At 48.9% G+C, this 17,130-nt stretch overlaps 5 protein-coding genes across 5 annotated transcripts; 3 read left to right on the forward strand and 2 right to left on the reverse strand.

The window, feature by feature from the left end:
- Positions 1-2,244: 2,244 nt before the first annotated feature.
- Positions 2,245-5,815, forward strand: NCS54_00336000 (Hypothetical protein; the record flags this gene model as incomplete). Its single annotated transcript, XM_053148937.1, has 2 exons — positions 2,245-5,700; positions 5,753-5,815. The coding sequence occupies 2 exons, from the start codon at positions 2,245-2,247 to the stop codon at positions 5,813-5,815; spliced, it is 3,519 nt and encodes a 1,172-aa protein (XP_053004912.1).
- A 691-nt stretch (positions 5,816-6,506) lies between these two features.
- Positions 6,507-7,864, forward strand: NCS54_00336100 (Hypothetical protein; the record flags this gene model as incomplete). The annotated part of the gene is made up of 3 exons (XM_053148938.1): positions 6,507-6,754; positions 6,809-7,677; positions 7,764-7,864. 3 exons carry the CDS (start codon positions 6,507-6,509, stop codon positions 7,862-7,864), a joined length of 1,218 nt encoding a protein of 405 aa, XP_053004913.1.
- A 1,150-nt stretch (positions 7,865-9,014) lies between these two features.
- NCS54_00336200 (Hypothetical protein) lies at positions 9,015-10,720 on the reverse strand (the record flags this gene model as incomplete). Its single annotated transcript, XM_053148939.1, has 2 exons — positions 9,015-9,883; positions 9,931-10,720. The coding sequence occupies 2 exons, from the start codon at positions 10,718-10,720 to the stop codon at positions 9,015-9,017; spliced, it is 1,659 nt and encodes a 552-aa protein (XP_053004914.1).
- A 462-nt stretch (positions 10,721-11,182) lies between these two features.
- Positions 11,183-13,249, forward strand: NCS54_00336300 (Amidohydro-3 domain-containing protein; the record flags this gene model as incomplete). Its single annotated transcript, XM_053148940.1, has 2 exons — positions 11,183-12,592; positions 12,734-13,249. 2 exons carry the CDS (start codon positions 11,183-11,185, stop codon positions 13,247-13,249), a joined length of 1,926 nt encoding a protein of 641 aa, XP_053004915.1.
- Positions 13,250-14,031: 782 nt separating this feature from the next.
- Positions 14,032-15,984, reverse strand: NCS54_00336400 (Hypothetical protein; the record flags this gene model as incomplete). The annotated part of the gene is made up of 2 exons (XM_053148941.1): positions 14,032-14,066; positions 14,133-15,984. The coding sequence occupies 2 exons, from the start codon at positions 15,982-15,984 to the stop codon at positions 14,032-14,034; spliced, it is 1,887 nt and encodes a 628-aa protein (XP_053004916.1).
- Between the last annotated feature and the right edge of the window lie 1,146 nt (positions 15,985-17,130).

Here is a 17,130-nt window from a genome sequence, read left to right on the forward strand (position 1 = left end):
AGGCTAGAAGTTAATAGCGCTATAAGAGTAGCTAAGGCGAGGAAGGTAATAAGTATAAAAAAAGCGGCAAGAGTAGTAAAAGCGATAAGGTTAAGAAAAATAAATAAAGAGAGAGCTAATAGCGCGGCTAAAGGTAGTAAGAGGTAATTTAAAGTTATAAAAATAGACTTATAATAGCTTAACTATAATTAATAGTAAGGCATTTAAATTAGGGTTAATTTACTAAGAAAAAGCTACCTTAAGAAATTAAATATTACTAAGCCTTATTATCTAAGTATAGTAACTATATAGCCTTATTTTATTAGGCTAAGTTAGCTCTTAACTTAAGCTTCTTTTACTTCTTTTAAACCTAATATATTTTATATTATTATATTTCTTATTTCCTTAAATAATAAGATTACCTTTATAGCATAGGGTATACTTTTTAACTTTTTAATAACTTTTAAGTAATTAATAATTACTTTTTTTAAGTCCTTTAACCTAGCTACCCATGATATAATAGATAAGCTCTTCTAAGAATTATTACAAAGTAACTCCTTTAACTCTGCCGCTATAATTAATCCCTTATTTCTTTTTTTCTTTTTTTTTATTGCCGCTAAGGAAAAAGTCTAATACTTAGATATTATATTGCGTTATCGCTGCTATAGCTATAATAAAGTAAGAGTTAACTTTCTCCCCGGCGTCGAAGGTCTTAGAGCTAGTAATAATAAAAATCCTTCTTTACGCGGAGTATTAGGAATTAAAGAGTTAAAAAGCTAAAGAAAATCTAGAAGCTAACTCTATAGTAGATTATTTACTTTATTATTACTCTCCTTATCTTCTTTCTCTTCTTCCTTAACTTCCTTAACTCCCTTATTATTATTATTAATTATTATAATATCCTTATCTTTACCCTTTGCCCTACCTCTTAGGTCTTAGCCTACCTAGACTATATTATTATTTGCTATAGTAATAAGCTAGCTTATTAGTAGATTATTTATAAAAATCTCTTTTTATAAGTTTATTATAATATATAAACTAATAAGAAATCCCTTTATTATAGCTTTATAGCTATATTATAGGTATTTTTTTTTTATTTTATTTTTATTATCCTAGCTAAGATTAATGCATTTAGTCCTTTTATAATATCCTCCTCTTAATAAGTTATAAGCTTTATAGAAAGCATATTAGAAATGTTTTAAGTTCTATAGTTTATTTTTTATTATATTATAGGACTAATTTTAGTTTATTTACTTTATCTTAAAGCCTAGGATAAAGCTTATTAATATATCCTAATATACCTCTTTTTTATTAATATTTAAATTATTATTCTAGCGGGCTTTAAGGAGTCTTTTAAGGAAGTATAAAATCTATTTATTAGTTTATCACTAACCCTAGCTAGCTTAAGACCCTAATATAATTAATTAACTACTAAGATTATTAGGGTATATAGGCAGCGGCTATAATACTTCCTATATAGCTAGCGGTAACTAAGATTACTTCTTAGACTTCTAATAGGCTTATATAAGCGGCATCTCTTTAAATTAGGTATATTTTCTATAGGAGATATAATAATAATTCTCTTCTTCTCGAAAATCATATCTAAAGGCATTTAAATTTAGCTTTAAAGTTAATATATTTACTTACTTAGTATTATAGCCATAATAACTTTACTATAACCTTCTAATAGGTGGGGAAGGCGGTTAGGGCTATTGCCTATTGAGGAATAATTATAAATATGACGGGGTTTTAGGTATAAGATGGTGGCTACGCTAATTTTATGCGATAGGATATCCCTTGCCGAAACGTGATTTATTTTGAACCCCGTTCATAATCAGGGCCTTAGGCAATCCGTGTTTCAAGATTCTCGAGGAACTTTTTGTGAGAGAAATTGCCATGCAACCTCTCGCCGATCCTGGCAGCGGGCGGCTCATGTGAGCTGCTCCCGAAATGAGATAGCTTGCGAGGTGCGGACAGGAACTAAAAAGATCGGCTCAACGATCCGGCTGGACCAGAGCAAGGTTCCCCGCGTTCACAGCCGAGGAAACAAGGAACGCAGCCAGCCTGGTCTGGGGTAATCGTGGGGAAGTGGACAAGCCGGCCGGGGTTTGATTGCAGTGCTCATCAAAAGCTCGTGGTTGGGCGGGGGAGTGTTATCTTGTATAAACACAGCATTGGCGTGTGATCTTTTCTCCGCCCTAGCTGTATCGACAGAGACGGGACCAGAACCAACTTTTACATCTTCCAGGCCGTTTTGTCGCAGTCATGAAGATTTCCAACCTCTTCGTCGCAGCTCTGATACCCCTCAGCCATGCATCGCCCAAGACCGTCTCGGCGCCTGAACTGCAGCTGGTAGAGCTCCTAGAAAAGCACAACCTCGCACTTGTTCCTCGGTCAGAGTTGACAGATGCGCTGAAGGAGCTCAACGTGCTACTCAAGAGCAGCGCCAGTCTCCGATCGCCAGTCTTGCTCAAGCGCCAAAATGCCACAGACTCGGGTTCCAGCTCGAGTTCAGATGATGGAGACTCCAGCAACCGGGGCATAAGTATTCCTGGGCTCGGTGACCTAGGAGAGTCTCTCGGCGGCCTTACCAAGGCGCTCGGAAATCTCGAAGGTCTTTTGAAAGCTCTCGGTGACTTGCTCACCCCCGAGTTTCTCCAAGCTTTCCACGATGCCATGGTCTACCTCGCCGCGACCTTGAAGCCGCCTGTTCCCAACACCATCAGGGCACTTCTCACAAAGGCTGGTCCACTCATTGATGTGGTGTCAGAACTGGACTTGAAAGGACTGGTCGATGAGATTAAAGATGTCGATATCGCTGGCATTGTCAACAAGGTCCTTAAGCTCCTCACAACCGACAATCTCAACAACATTGACAATCTTTTGTCAAATGGTGCAGCTCTTCTGACACCCGGCTTTGTCAACGGCACACAGTCTCTCATTCAAGATGTTTCGCCTTTACTTGGTGATTTGTCTCCACTACTCAAGAAGCTGACGGATCTTGACCTTGACGGGATACTCGAAGCTTTGGGACCCCTGCTTAAGAAGGAGTCCATCGAAGATGTCGTGAAGCTGGTTGATAGCGCACAAACATTGCTGTCGCCAACTTTCGTCAAGCAAATCCAATCCCTGGTTAAGGACGTCTCGCCCCTGCTAGGTGATCTATCGCCACTCCTCAAGAAGCTTACAGATCTTGATCTTGATGGCATTCTTGAAGCTTTGGACCCGCTTCTCAAGAAAGACTCGATCGAAGATGTTGTTTCTTTGGTCAAAAACGCAGGAAATCTACTGTCGCCCAATTTCGTCAACCAGACACAATCCCTCATCGAAGACATCGGCCCCGTACTCGGCGACATCTCACCGCTTCTGAAAGAGCTTACAAAACTGGATCTCGAAGGCCTCTTGGACGCCATTAAGCCGTTGTTCACCGAGGACTCGATCAAAGGCATCGTCAGTCTGTTGAAGAATGCCGGTGACCTCTTGACGCCAAAATTTGTTGATCAGACCCAAGGGCTCATCGGCGGGATTGGTCCAGTAATCAAGGATCTTTCTCCATTCCTGAAGGAACTCACAAAGTTGGACCTCGAAAACATCTTGAAAGCGCTGCAGCCGCTTCTCAAGGAAGACTCTATCAAGAGTATCGTGGCCCTTGTCAAGAATGGAGGAGACCTCTTGACACCCAAGTTCGTTGATCAGACGCAAGAGCTCATCGGCAGCGCATCACCGCTGATTGACAAATTGTCTGACATTGACATCAAGGGGGTCCTGGATGCTTTGAAGCCGGTTCTCACCAAGGACTCGATCCAGGGAATTGTACAGCTTTTGCGCAACGCAGAATCGCTGTTGACAAAAGATACTGTCACAAGTCTGAAGTCACTTCTTTCTACCGCATCTCCGTTGATCAAGAAGCTCTCGGATATCGATCTGAAAGGAGTCCTTGATGCCTTGGCACCAATCTTGACCAAGAATTCGATTCAGGGCATCGTGAACTTGCTGCGAAATGCCGAGTCGTTGTTGTCAAAGGATGCCGTCACGAGCATCAAGTCTCTCTTGTCAAGCGCTGGGCCGCTCATCGACACCCTTGCAGACATCGATCTTGCAGGCGTCTTGAAATCCTTGGCGCCTCTACTTACCAAGGAATCTGTCAATGGCATCGTCGGGCTCCTCGAGAACGCTGAGTCTCTCCTGACGAAGGCCACGGTCAAGGACATCAAGACTCTCCTCTCAAGCGCAGGTCCTCTCATCAATGGCCTTGGCAAGATTGACTTGAAGGGAGTCCTTGATGCACTACAACCCCTTCTTACCAAGGACTCCATCAAAGGTTTGATTGACTTGCTCGGAAACGCTGAGGATCTCTTAACCAAGGATACCGTCAAGAGTATCAAGTCACTTCTTTCGAGTGCAGCCCCCCTTATCACCAGTCTAGGAAAGATTGATCTGAAAGGGGTCCTTGACGCATTGGCACCCTTGCTCACCAAGGATTCCATCAAGGGGCTGGTTGCGCTTCTCAACAATGCCGAAGATCTTCTCACCAAGAATTTTGTCTCTCAAACGAAATCTCTGATCTCCAAGGCCGCACCTCTCCTCGACAGTCTAGACAAGGCCGACTTGAAGGGCTTGCTTGACCAAGTGGGACCACTCTTGAAGGAGATCAGCAAGCTTGATCTGGACAAGCTGCTGGCTGCCGTCCAACCCTTGCTCACGTCTGATTCAATCAAGGGTATCGTTCGCCTCCTGGACAATGCCGAAGATTTACTGACGAAGAAATTCGTCAATGAGACTCAATCATTGATCTCTGGGGCGGTTCCTCTGATATCCGCACTCGGTGAAGTTGACCTCCCTGATCTGATCGATCAGATATCTCCTTTGCTTTCGGAAATCAGCAAGATCGACCTCGTGAAGCTGGTCAAGAAACTGTCACCCCTACTGGATGAGATCAGTGATCTTGACATTAAAGGCCTTTTCGATGCTATCTCGCCCTTGCTCTCCCCTGACGGCGTGAAAGACATTACGGAACTGCTGGGCAACGCAGAGAACTTGCTCACCAAAAGGTTTGTCAATCAGACACATACTCTTATTGACGAAGCTGTTCCTCTGGTCTCAGCCCTGGGCGAAATCGACTTAAAGAAGCTTATTCGTCAACTGCAACCTTTGCTTGAAGCACTTGGGGAAATTGACTTCATGGACCTGATAGAGAAGGTCAAGCCATTGCTTAATGCTCTTTCGAAGATTGACCTGGCTGGCTTGGTGAAGAAGATCCTTCCGATACTTGACTCATTGGAGGAGATAGATCTCGAGGCCATTTTCAATGTTTTGAAGCCGTACCTTACTCCCAAGACTCTGAAGGGCTTGCTTGGTCTTGTGGGCAACGCCGAAGACCTTCTCACTGACAAATTTGTCAATCAAACCCATACACTCATAGGAGGTGCAGTGCCATTGATCAACGTCTTGAACAAGGTCGACATCGAAGGACTATTCGGGATCGTTGAACCGCTGCTGAAGGAGTTGGACGGCATTGACCTGACAGGTCTCGTCGACGCCGTAAAGCCTCTTCTCAACGCCCTCAAGAAGATTGACATCAAGGGAATTGTTGAACAGGTGTTGCCTTTGATCACGCCTTCCAGTGTCAAGGGCATTTTGGGGCTCTTGGGCAACGCTGAATCTCTCCTGAGTCGGACATTTGTGTCGCAAGTGTCGGAGCTCATTGGTGATGCAACACCGGTAAGTCCACCTACATCATGTCTTTACAACTGTGACTGACTGAAATACCCAGCTCGTTGCTACTGTAGCAGATCTTGTTCACGCTGTGCTGAAGGAGTTGATGGGAAGAACGTAATGCCGGCTTGGAAAGGACACGGGTAATTGGAATAACGGCTGGTCAGTCAGGCAGAGACATATAACTCTTGGATTCTTGATGCGGATTGATAATGACAAACACGATACCTTTTGGCGTACGGCGTTTAATTGAACTGTTTTGACCAACTTGCCTCGTAAATGTTCTGTGCTTGACCCGTCTGTCCTACTCGAAACACTGCCCTGCCAAAACCACGGTCATCCAGGAGAATCCCTTCAGAGTTGCCAGATGCGCCGTTGGTCTGCGCCGCTTCCAGTCTCTGATGTCATGTTGTTCAGATTCGATACTTCGTTATCTTGATGCCGAAGAGTTAGCTGGCATGTGTTTGTCGCGTGGGTTGCGGTCGCACTGATGGAAGCCTACCCCTGTAGCACATTCTCGCAAGCTAATCTCCTTGGGGGCTCAGCGAAACAGGTTTCCGCGTGGGTTCCGCACACCCCTGTTCTACGCGACGTGATGGGGGGTAGTGGTCATGCGTACATCCGTGTCTTAGGTCGCATCGGGGCACGGTAGTGCCAGAACTCCGCACGACGATCCGGGATCCGGCATGTGAAAAGCTACCACTGTCGCTTCCCCGGTGGGCTTGGTCTCACACAAGGACCACAGTTGAAAGTTGACCTCCGGCCACCTCGTTCTTCAACTCTCCATCCCCTGCTTACAGCAGTCGAGCAAAATGACTTCAGATAAGGTAAATGCGGAGTCAGAACGGGCTGTTTCGCCTCTTGACGAGACAACCCGTACAGATGCCGCACCGGCTGCAGACGCCCAGAGTGACAACGCTTCATCAGATGACCATGTTCGGGACAAGAAGGCAAGTCCAAGCCCCAGCAAACGACAGAAGCTCAAGCATCATTTTGGACGCTTCAAGTGGTGGTACCGGCTTGGACTCATAATTCTTCTCGCCATTCTGCTCCCACTCTTGTGAGTTCCCGGCCCAAGACCAGGAGATATCCCAGCTAATAAAGTCTACACCAGTTTCAAAGTCATCATTCCAGCAATCATCCAAAGCATCCTCAATGGCCAGAAATTGCAGATAACCAGCGGTGCTCTCCAGGCGCTCTCGCCAACTCATGTCAACATGAGTTTGCACACGTACCTGGACACGCCATTGGGGGTAAAGATCGATCCCGTTGACCTCTATCTGTACAACAAGAACACGAAGCCCTATGCGCCATTCTTCAAGCTTCACCTTCCGGAGCAGCACGTCAATCACAAAACAGATCTCATCATCACGAACCAGACCCTTTTGGTGGCCAACGAGACAGAACTGCTGATATGGTTCAACCAGTTCTTCGACCAGCCGAAGGTCAAGTTGTCCCTCCAGGGCGAGCCGAACATTTACCTCGGTACTCTGAAGTACAAGCGCAGCCTTGACAAGACAATTGAGGTCCCTTCTCTGACCTACCTCAACGGCTTTGGGTTACGCGATATGGAATTCATGCTCAAGTCAAACGACACAAAATTCAACATGAAAGGGCATCTGAACATCCCCAATTCTGGGGTTCTGACTCTCGGATTGGGCAACCTCACCTTCAATCTCATGTCGGGGGAAACAAGAATTGGTTTGGTACACCTTTACGACCTTCAGCTTAGGCCTGGGAACAATTCGGTTCCTTTTGACGGGAACTTCTTTTTCGATGAGCTTGTGCCCAACCTATCGGAAATCCTTGACAGTCAGAAAGAAGCGCTCAGCCATGGTTACATCGAGCTCGCAGCAACAGGAAACTCCACCATAGTCAACGGAGAACACGTCAAGTACATCGAAGGCGTTTTGAACAGGAAGCACATCAAGTTCACCGTCCCTGTCATAACACTACTCGGCGATGTTGTCGGCGGCTTGCTAGGTGCAGACCAGGGTTCTCTACTGGGCATTTTCGGCGGGGCCATTGGAAATTCTACCTTATTTGAACATTTACTTGGCCATTGGGAGGGAGAAAGCTCAGGAGGAAACAAGACGAGCACACGAAGCGTGGTGAAAAGATCGAACTCGAGCAGACCTTGGGTGTGGAACCTTTTGAGATTGGGACTTAGGGCTAGAAGCAGGTAATGGCAGTTATTCTTACTAAGCACTAAGAAAATACATCGGGAGATTTGACCACAGATAAGCCTGGGATATGCTAGCCTGTAAGGGAGGAGTATGTGTTTTGGCAGCGCTTGATTCTCGCCAAGTGTCGCCCGCTGTTGGGTTGCCTAGCTCCCGTGACATGGCGACACGGAGACGATCTTCTAACTCAGTTAACCCATCAAGGGCCGGGCTTCAACTGTATTAAAATTATCCGCTGGTCAATGTTGCGGAACAAACTCATGAATCAGTACGACAGAGAGATCGCCAAGTTTTGCACAGGCCAATCTTCTCCCACTTCACCACTCAGCAATGCGTCAGTCTAGACAGGACTATTGATTGCAAACAAGCACCAAATGGGTACTCGGCGTTATACCCCAGAACAGCGCCTAGCACGCTATTTCACACCAAGAGCTGGCCTTAAATCCCCGGTTCGTCCCATCCTGGGCTTGACGGAGTTCCTCTCAAGCCACCAGTCGTTCGTTAAATCTCGGTCTTGACTCTCCTTCACAATACGTGTCTTGTCGTTTGCTCTTGCCCTTCTCATGGCCGATTTGGCTCTCGGAGCAGTGTGCCGGCCAAAAGGTCAGTAATCACGCCTCTAGCAAACAGCACTATACTGACCTGGAGTGTTTCAGGCACAACTGCTTCGCAGTCGGTTACCACTTCGACTGTTGAATCATCTACTGTCACGGTTCCCGCCATCTCGACTACAGCTTGTCTGACCTCTGCAAGCGAGACTGCGACTTCGAGCACGAAGTCGCTGAGGGTGGCCCCGACGACCCTAACGACCTTAACTCGTGCATCAGATTTAACAGTGGCACGTGGACTTAGTTCTACGTCAACAATAACCAGGATGCCTACTTTGGCGGCGCCAGCGGCAACTTCGCTGGCTAAACTGCCATTGACGCTCGTCTTGTCGTATGAACGTTGGATTCGGGCTGGCGAACGGCTGAATGAAGCCGAGACTGGGTATTGTAGATGGAGATGTAGAGTATTTCGTTCTACCACACTAGCAATCATTTGTTTCGCCGTCGACACTAGTACTTTAATCTCGATTGCATTTGCGCCACTAAGACTACATTATGCTCATCGTAATTAGCCCTCTAGAACTCTCTTTCATTCCTTGCCCGATTTCTCAATCGCTGGACTATCTTGACCAACCGTAACCCCGTCATAACTCTGTACTTCCAACTCGTGGGCATGGTTAGCTCGATTTGCCGAGTCCACCGTTCTCAAATAGGTGTTCTTTCCCATAGTTACCCAAAACAATAAGGAAAGCAACAGCATAATACCAAAGACAGCAATAGCGTAATTCATATCGCTAGATGTTGGGTTGGGCCCTCCTGGAAAGAAGAAGAACACAGTGGTAACCACGCAGTAGACAACTGAGATGTAATTGGCCACCGGACCAAACTTTCCAAGAGAAAAGGTCCTCGGCGGAAGCTTATCGCGACCAACGACCAGAAGGACCACGATGGGGATGGCATAGGAGATCGTGAGAGCGATGGTACTGACAGCAAGGACGGCAGTCAAAATAGTGGTTGAAAAGAGATAGAGGACCCCGGTCAAAGAAATGATCAGACATTGAAGCCAGAGTGCGCGTGCCGGGACTTTCCAGGTCGGGTCGACGTAGGCAAAGTATGAAGGGTAAGGCAAGCCGCCGTCTCGTGCAAAGCCCCAGGTTAGTCGCGAAGCCGACGTAAGGACGCTGATACCCTGACCGAAGCCGTTGAAGATGAAGAGAGCAGTCAATGCCGCGCCTCCGGCCAATCCCAAAGCATTCACAAGAACCTCGACGAATGGGAATCCAATGGGGGAATTAATGACTTGATCGATGTCTTGGATGCCAAAGAGGCATGCCACCATGAACAGGAACCCCGATACGGCGCCACAGATGACCGAGAGATACATGGCTTTGGGGGCGTTGCGTCGGGGAGAAGGGATTTCCTCGACCATATGAATGACGGCGTCAAATGCAGTCAGTCCTACTCAAGTTAAATTCCATCATATGGCGGTATCAGGGACCACAAACCGTAAGCAGCTTGAACAAGACCGGTAAACCAAGTGACTCCGTCAGGCCAACCCGTTTGGTTGATCCAAGCTCCAAACACGAACGAGGCAGACTGGAAGCTAAGGTCTGGCTTCGTTCCAACAGCGATGACAATAGCCATGCTGATAACAATGAAGAGTCCCACGAACCCGGCGCCGATGAAGTTGTTGAAGTAGGGCAGTGTCTTATCGCTGCGGCATGCGATGAGGTTGAAGACGGTAAAAAAGACCGTAATCGCCACGTAGAGAAGGAACTGCACATAGCCTTTCGTAGCGCCGTCCCAATCGTTGTCGAAAATGACCTTCATGCCAAGTAAAAGATTCGTCATGAAACTGTTTTGCGATGCTGTCAAAGTCCACCATCCCAGCGTGTTGACGGCGGCACAGCAGTAAGACAAGAGGCGACCGGACGGTCCGCTCCAAAGACGAGAAACCCAGTATGCCTGGCCAAGGGCCGTCGGCATGCTACTGCAGAGCTCGCCCATTGAGGCTGCGACGCATAGGTTGCAAAAGGTAACGAGGCACAACCCCCAGAAGATGCTGACTGGGCCTCCTGTTGTTAGAGCTGCGCCTAGATTCTGGGCGAAGACGGCCCAGGTGCCGAGGACACAGAAAGCCATGGCTAGCATACTCACAAGGCTAAACTTGCGAGTAAGTGCTTGCTCGTGACCCAATGCAGCGAGATCCTGCGCATCGACCTCGTTTTGGAGCCGTCGGCCCCCTCTCATGGAGTCCTCAGCATCGGTTTGGTCTACCGCTCCTTGATGTACCATACTGCTCACGTCGATTCTGGGTCAAGCGGTCTGGTGGCAGGGTTGGGTGGTGATGAGACAAATTTGGTGCAGGCCGGGTTGCTGGACATTACACCTTCTTAAGGGCTTAATCTAAATGGGAGGCCTTGAGTAATGCTCACCCGTGCAGTCCATGATAAGCAAGCTGTTGCTGCTGGGACCTGGCGGATGGCCCAGGCACGCCAGAGTCAAAGTGGTTAATCAACCGCAACCCCGCGGACTGGGGCTGGTTGACACTTGCTCAAAAGGGTTAATCTGCCGCAAGCTCCAAGATGATCAACACATGTCACCTGTAACTGGAAGTCATACCAAGCATGATGGTAACTGAAATCGCGGGGTTTATTTCGATGTGTTTAGGTAGTCTTTTTGAATCTTATCTATATAAGCAGATCCGAAATAACCTTGAGATACTTGTTCATCCCAACATTCCCACCTGACCTGATCATGGCGCCAACCACGCCACTCTGTCGTCTGCTTCTCGCAGCTGCGTCCTGGCTTTCTCTGGTCTTTGCTTCCTCTACCAAGTGCAAAGGATGTGCTGCAGATACAGTCATGCTCAATGGGTCCATTTACACCCTTGACGAGTTTTCATCCAAGCACAATGCTATGGCTGTGAAGAATGGTTTCATTACTTTCCTCGGCAGCGACGAGGGCGTCCGGCCTTTGATCGGCCCGGATACCCTAATCTTCAATCTTGAAGGTCGTATGGCAATGCCGGGCTTGGTCGACGCTCACATGCATGTCATCTCAGGTGGTGCAGACCTCCTCAAGTGCAGCATGAACTACCAACCACTGGGTCTCAAGGAGGTGCTCGACCATATCCAAGAATGTCTGGACTCGGACACTGACAAAACTGATGACGACTGGCTCGATGTCATCGCTCTTGACTATTACACCTTGTCCGATGCCACTGGGGGCGTGACGAAGCGGGATCTGGACAAGCTCAAGACGAAGCGACCTATCCTAGTCCAATCAGCAGACCGACACACCTTCTGGGTCAACTCAATGGCTCTCCGCGCCTCTTCCATCACAGCCGCCACCAAAAACCCTCCCGGCGGGGTGGTTGAGCGTCTTCCTGGTAGCAAAGAACCTTCCGGAATTCTACAAGATAATGCGAGTGGTTTACTAGCCGGCCCTGCTCCGCCGACACCCGAAGATAACATCAAGTCTGGAAAGGCTGCTCTGAAGCTGCTTCGTGAGCAAGGCGTTACGGCTTTCCAGGATGCTGCCGCAGGCCCAGAAACCGGCAAGGCTTTTGCTGCGATCAAGAAAGGAGGAGACCTTAGTGCGCGAGGATTCTTCGACTATAGGATTGACGCACCCAACTCCACGAAAGAGATCGAGGCCTTGGTGCAAGACGTCCTCAATGTCACTTCGACGTGGAACGACCCTACGGAGTTGAGTCCAGACCCAACTCTCAAGTGGCATGCAGTGAAGCTCTTTGTTGATGGAGTCATCCTATACCCAGCAAACACCGGGGCACTTCTTGAGCCGTACTTCATGCCAAGTGACAACGGCACCGTCTGGAAGCCTGACCCAAAGGCTAGGCCTGAGCCGTACTGGAGTAGAGAAATTTTGAGCGCAGTCCTCGCACCTCTCATTTGCAACCGCATAGACGCTCAGCTTCACGTCGATGGAGACTTGGCAGTTCGTGTCGCCCTTGATGCTCTGGAGGATGTCCGCATCAAGTTTCCTCATCTGGACGACTATCGAATTGGGCTGGCTCATAACGAGCTGACCGACCCAAGCGACTGGCCCCGTTTCGCTGAGCTCAAGGCCGATCCCATCATGAGCTTCCAGTGGTCGCAGGCTAGCTCAGTTTGGCTTCCTAATGGTTTAAAGAGCATGGGACCAGTCCGTTCAAACTATCTTGAGGCGTGGGGGCATATCGCCGCCTTTGGTGCTCGGATCATATATGGAAGTGACTGACCAGTAAGTGTAACCCTGTCGGCTTGTTCGAAGCAGTGTGGGTGAGCTAACCGAATGCTCCTATAGATTGACCCTCTTGATGAGTGGCTTGCGATCAAGGCCGGCGTCACCCGTTCTGGTGATCCGAGCAACTCCAATTCCCCAGCTTCGCAGGGTGCGCCGTACAACGGCACAGGTATCCCTGGGCTTTCACTCACCCGAGAGCAAGCTATTCGGGCCATCACGACAGAGAGCTCGAGGTTTGTCAGGGCAGACCGCTACATCGGCTCGTTGGAGGTTGGGAAGGTCGCAGATGTGATCATCCTACAGTCCAACTACTTTGAAGTACCTGATGACGAGATTGCTCGCCAGAAGAGTTTGATGACCATGGTTGGTGGCGAGGTTGTGTACATCGCAGAGGGCGTCGATTTTGGAAACGGTGCCGTGGCTAAGTTCCCGAACAACGACACCATCAGCCAGACTATGAAGAAGAGAAGCTTGGGAGGCATCCAAGGCAGCTCTTTGTCTGAAGAGGGGCGGGAGTCAATGCGTAGGTTGGCTGTTCGCAATGCCTGCGATCATGGAACCGGTCACAGGCACTGATTGTCAACTTGAGAAGTACTGTGGTCACCAACTTAGTGAACCTCCAAGACAGCGTGCTGCTCCCTGTCCTTATGGTTGAGGAGACGGACCCATCGGAATAAAGCTTACTACTACGGTTTAAATTACTCAAGCCACTGTCAAGATCATGCAAATGTTATCCACCGAAGCATCAAGTGTGGGGGCCAAGGGGATGATCTTGGCTGGACACAAGGTGGCGAGCATGGGATCAATTAACAATTCTCAGCACCATCTTATCGTTACTTCTACAGGATAAAAGCCCTGTTGACAGTCCAGCAGCATGATCTCTTCATTCCACCGCTGAGCCTAGAAGTTCTACGAGCCTGGTCGAACATTTGAAGACTTGGAACAGACGCGTAGTCAAGCCGCTCGGTGAGCCTGGGCCGGCGCCGGCGGCGACATCATGGTTCGCGTCGACTTTCCCTTTTGGTCCCGGTGGGTCGATTAGGCCAGTCCTGATTGGGTAATTCAACCGCATCCCAGGCGGAAGCTAAGCCAGATTGTGGCAACCGTTCAAACGATAAGCATTAAACTTTGAGTGCGAATGCGACGTATTGTCATATGATCACTATCAAGATACCCGAGGACACTGTCGAGGAGGAAGAAAGCAGGGATCTTGTCCCTCCTTGGGAAGAGAAAAGGTGGCATCAAACTACAAGACTGATCCTCCAACCTTTGACATAACGACGGCAGTCGCGTGTCCCTTATCCATGGACCCAGACCAAAACATGCCCAGCGTGAAATTATTGATGAAAGATCACCATCTACATCAAGCAAATATCTCGATATCCTGGTTCCACTTGTATCTCCGTTAGCCCAGTGTGTTCAAAAGAGCGTTCATGACAGCCCAAGAAGACGTGCTTACCTTTATCAACCCAGTGCGGCCATGGGAGGCCTGGCTCGAGATCTCGAATCTCCCAAATACGATGGAGGGCGCCAATAACGTCTCCACGATTATATGATACTCCTCGAGGCTCCCGAAGTCTCTGTTCGACCACGTCCCGTACTTGCGGCTCCACGGCCTCGCATCCGGCTACAAAGAGTGGGAAGACTATGGCATAAGAGACGTGCGATGTGGGCTGGATCTTGGAGATCTCATCCACAACTATGCGTGTCTGTCGACGTATGAATGGCGCTGTGAACGGCAGACCATGGATGCGAGCGTAGAGTAGGATGGAACTTGCTGCATACATGGATTCGTTGAGTGCGACCACGGCCACTGGATCTGCACCGTCGAGTGCCGACTTTGAGACATTCGCATCGCGCTCACGAGCTTGAAGGAGGATTTCTTCTGCCTCTGCCACTCGGCTTCCCCAAGTTGGAGGGGGCTCGTGATGAGCTCCACCATCAAGTTGGGAGAGTTGGCTTTGCAACAGCCGGCCGATTCGCAATAAGGGATTGACGAGTCGAGGTGAAAATGTGTAAATGGGATGGCTAACCCAGCTCTGAAAGGCGTTGGAATATTTCTGTTCGACTTCATCGTCTCCCATCTCGATCATGTGGCAGATCCGGTCCCCCAGAGCAGGATTGGGCTTCTGCAAAGAACACAGCGTACATATGACAGTCCAGCGGTATTCCGTCAGCGTTATCTCGGGATACGACTTGGACGTGTTTACTTCTGGTTTCCATCCCGCTAAAAACTCGATGACAAGCTGTGACGCTATCCGGAGATAATCGCGACGCTCAGGTCCAAAAGAGTAGAGCAAGGTAGCTGCGTAGACGAAGGAAAGTAGATTGCTCTCATCGCGTGTCGTGCTCGACAGTTGGATTTCCATGGACCGAACCGCCTCAGAGCATGTGACACTTTTCGTGACGATGAAATCTTCCCGCTCGAATCGTAGCTGGTATTGGGCGGCACTGAAGCAAAGGATGGCGCCACGTAGGGCAGCGTTGGAGAGCGCCATGTAAGGGAGATTGGTGATGTATGGGTGCTGATATGCGTACAAGTGGCCGACATCCTCCCAGTCCAGACATAGGAAATCGGTCTCGGCTGCGGAAAGGAAATACTGCCAGAGGAAGCGCCTCTCAGGCGATGCAAGCATGTCGTCTGGCCAAGGCATCGGACAGTACGGTTGATTCGGTGAAACTTCTAATGGGAAAAACTCGGGGATGGCCACCTGCATTCCATTTGTGGTAGTATTTCCTTCGTTCCCGGTATCCTTGGCCGAGTGGTGCGGTTCTGTTAGGAATGCCGTTATGCTAACGGGGTTATCGTACCAGGCGTCTGGGATAAAGCCGAGGCCTGGAGGGCTTGAGGTATGGCTGGTTGGCTGTGATAGATGCCCAAGAGCCAAGTCAGGATAAGGACTTGGACGAATAGGCGTTTGGCATAGGCCATGACCCGCTTCTGTGAAATCCTCTTGACGACCGTCCGGGGTACGTAGAGAAGTTTCAAGAGTGGATAGAAGGGTCCGCTGCGCATGCGACAAGTCCGTTTCGACATCCTTATTGGGCTCCGATGCGGGCGACGATCCCAAGAGCCCTTCAGTCCATCGTCCCGTATTGAAAGCAGACGGAGTGAATGACCTGAATGTCTTGGGCTCGCAGATCTGGCCTGTCTTAAGGCACTGGGAGCATCGTGGATGCTTATGATCGCACTGTCCATAGGTTTGTATCATAATCGGAAGTTCCGGCAGCCGATGTGGTAATCTCACCTTGCGCTTTCTTTGGGAACATTGCAGGCATGCGCCCATGCGTCTGTTGTATGGAGTGCTCATTTGGGATGCGGGGGGGAGGGAGGTTCAGAGACTGGCTGCGGATAGGATGCGATGGAGCGGACAAGACGTCGGATAAGTCGAAAAAGTACCACGTGATGGGGTATACGGACAGGGTTGATGGTTGGTCGAGGACTCGAGGTGACGCTCTGCCTTTGTTGCAATTTCCCCGTGGTTATGCAAGACTAGCACACTACCTTCTGGATCCTGTACGATAGAGCCAATCAGACGGGAGATTCTACGAATGCGATAAGGGGCTAGATAAATTAAGGCCAAAGGTCCATCCCCTTGGAGTTGCAAAGGTCTGTGCGCCTAATTCTCTCTTGAGCTTAGACACTCCTACACAAGAAGACTACACACTTCTGCGCTGTCCCTTGATGTCTACCGACGACATCAGAGTCACCAGTGGCATCAATTTTGCTAACTCACACCAGCCTCTCTGCATGAAACGGCTATGGTAGACAATTACCACCACTCACTATCGGCTTGCCTCAGCGAGTTGAATCCTCAACACAATTCGCTACCCTCCCCATGAACCAATCGTCAAATCGTGTGTTTTATTAGTGTGTTCTTGATCTTGTGTACGGCCGAGACGTCATGGAAAATCAGGAAAATCGTTAATGAACCTAACCTCCATGCCGGCCTTCGCGTAAGCGTCTCGAGCCACCGCACCCATGATGCCCACACCATTTACCAAATGGCGCCACAAACTTGACATGTGTTCCAGAGCTAATGGTAAGTTTGCGGTTCTCAGTCTGCAAAAACTCCTTTATGTCGTGAACGTAGTACGAAGTCACCCCGGCAAAACTTCTACAAGCGGCCTCTATCTACCTCATCTAATATGATATCGACTCAAAGGCACTCCGTATCAGGCCGGTTACCCGCCAACTGGACCCCCAGGCGTAGTATCGTTTATCAACCAATAGTCTTCGGCGGGTCAGGTTTCTTAGCCAAAGCTGCCGATGCAGCCTATCTCCTATGCCCAATTCGAGAGTAGAAAATGGAAGATTGGGACGAAGAATGGTCTAGCCCGAACGGAGGTTCACATCTGCTACAGCTGCGTGGGGTTCTCCCTTCCAAGCAGCCAATCTGCCAATAGACGGACTCAGTGGCACCCAAGAAAGAATTTCAGCTTTCTTATTCCAGAAA

The sequence above is a fragment of the Fusarium falciforme genome, chromosome 3 (assembly GCF_026873545.1).
Source record: "Fusarium falciforme chromosome 3, complete sequence".
NCBI lineage: Eukaryota > Fungi > Ascomycota > Sordariomycetes > Hypocreales > Nectriaceae > Fusarium > Fusarium falciforme.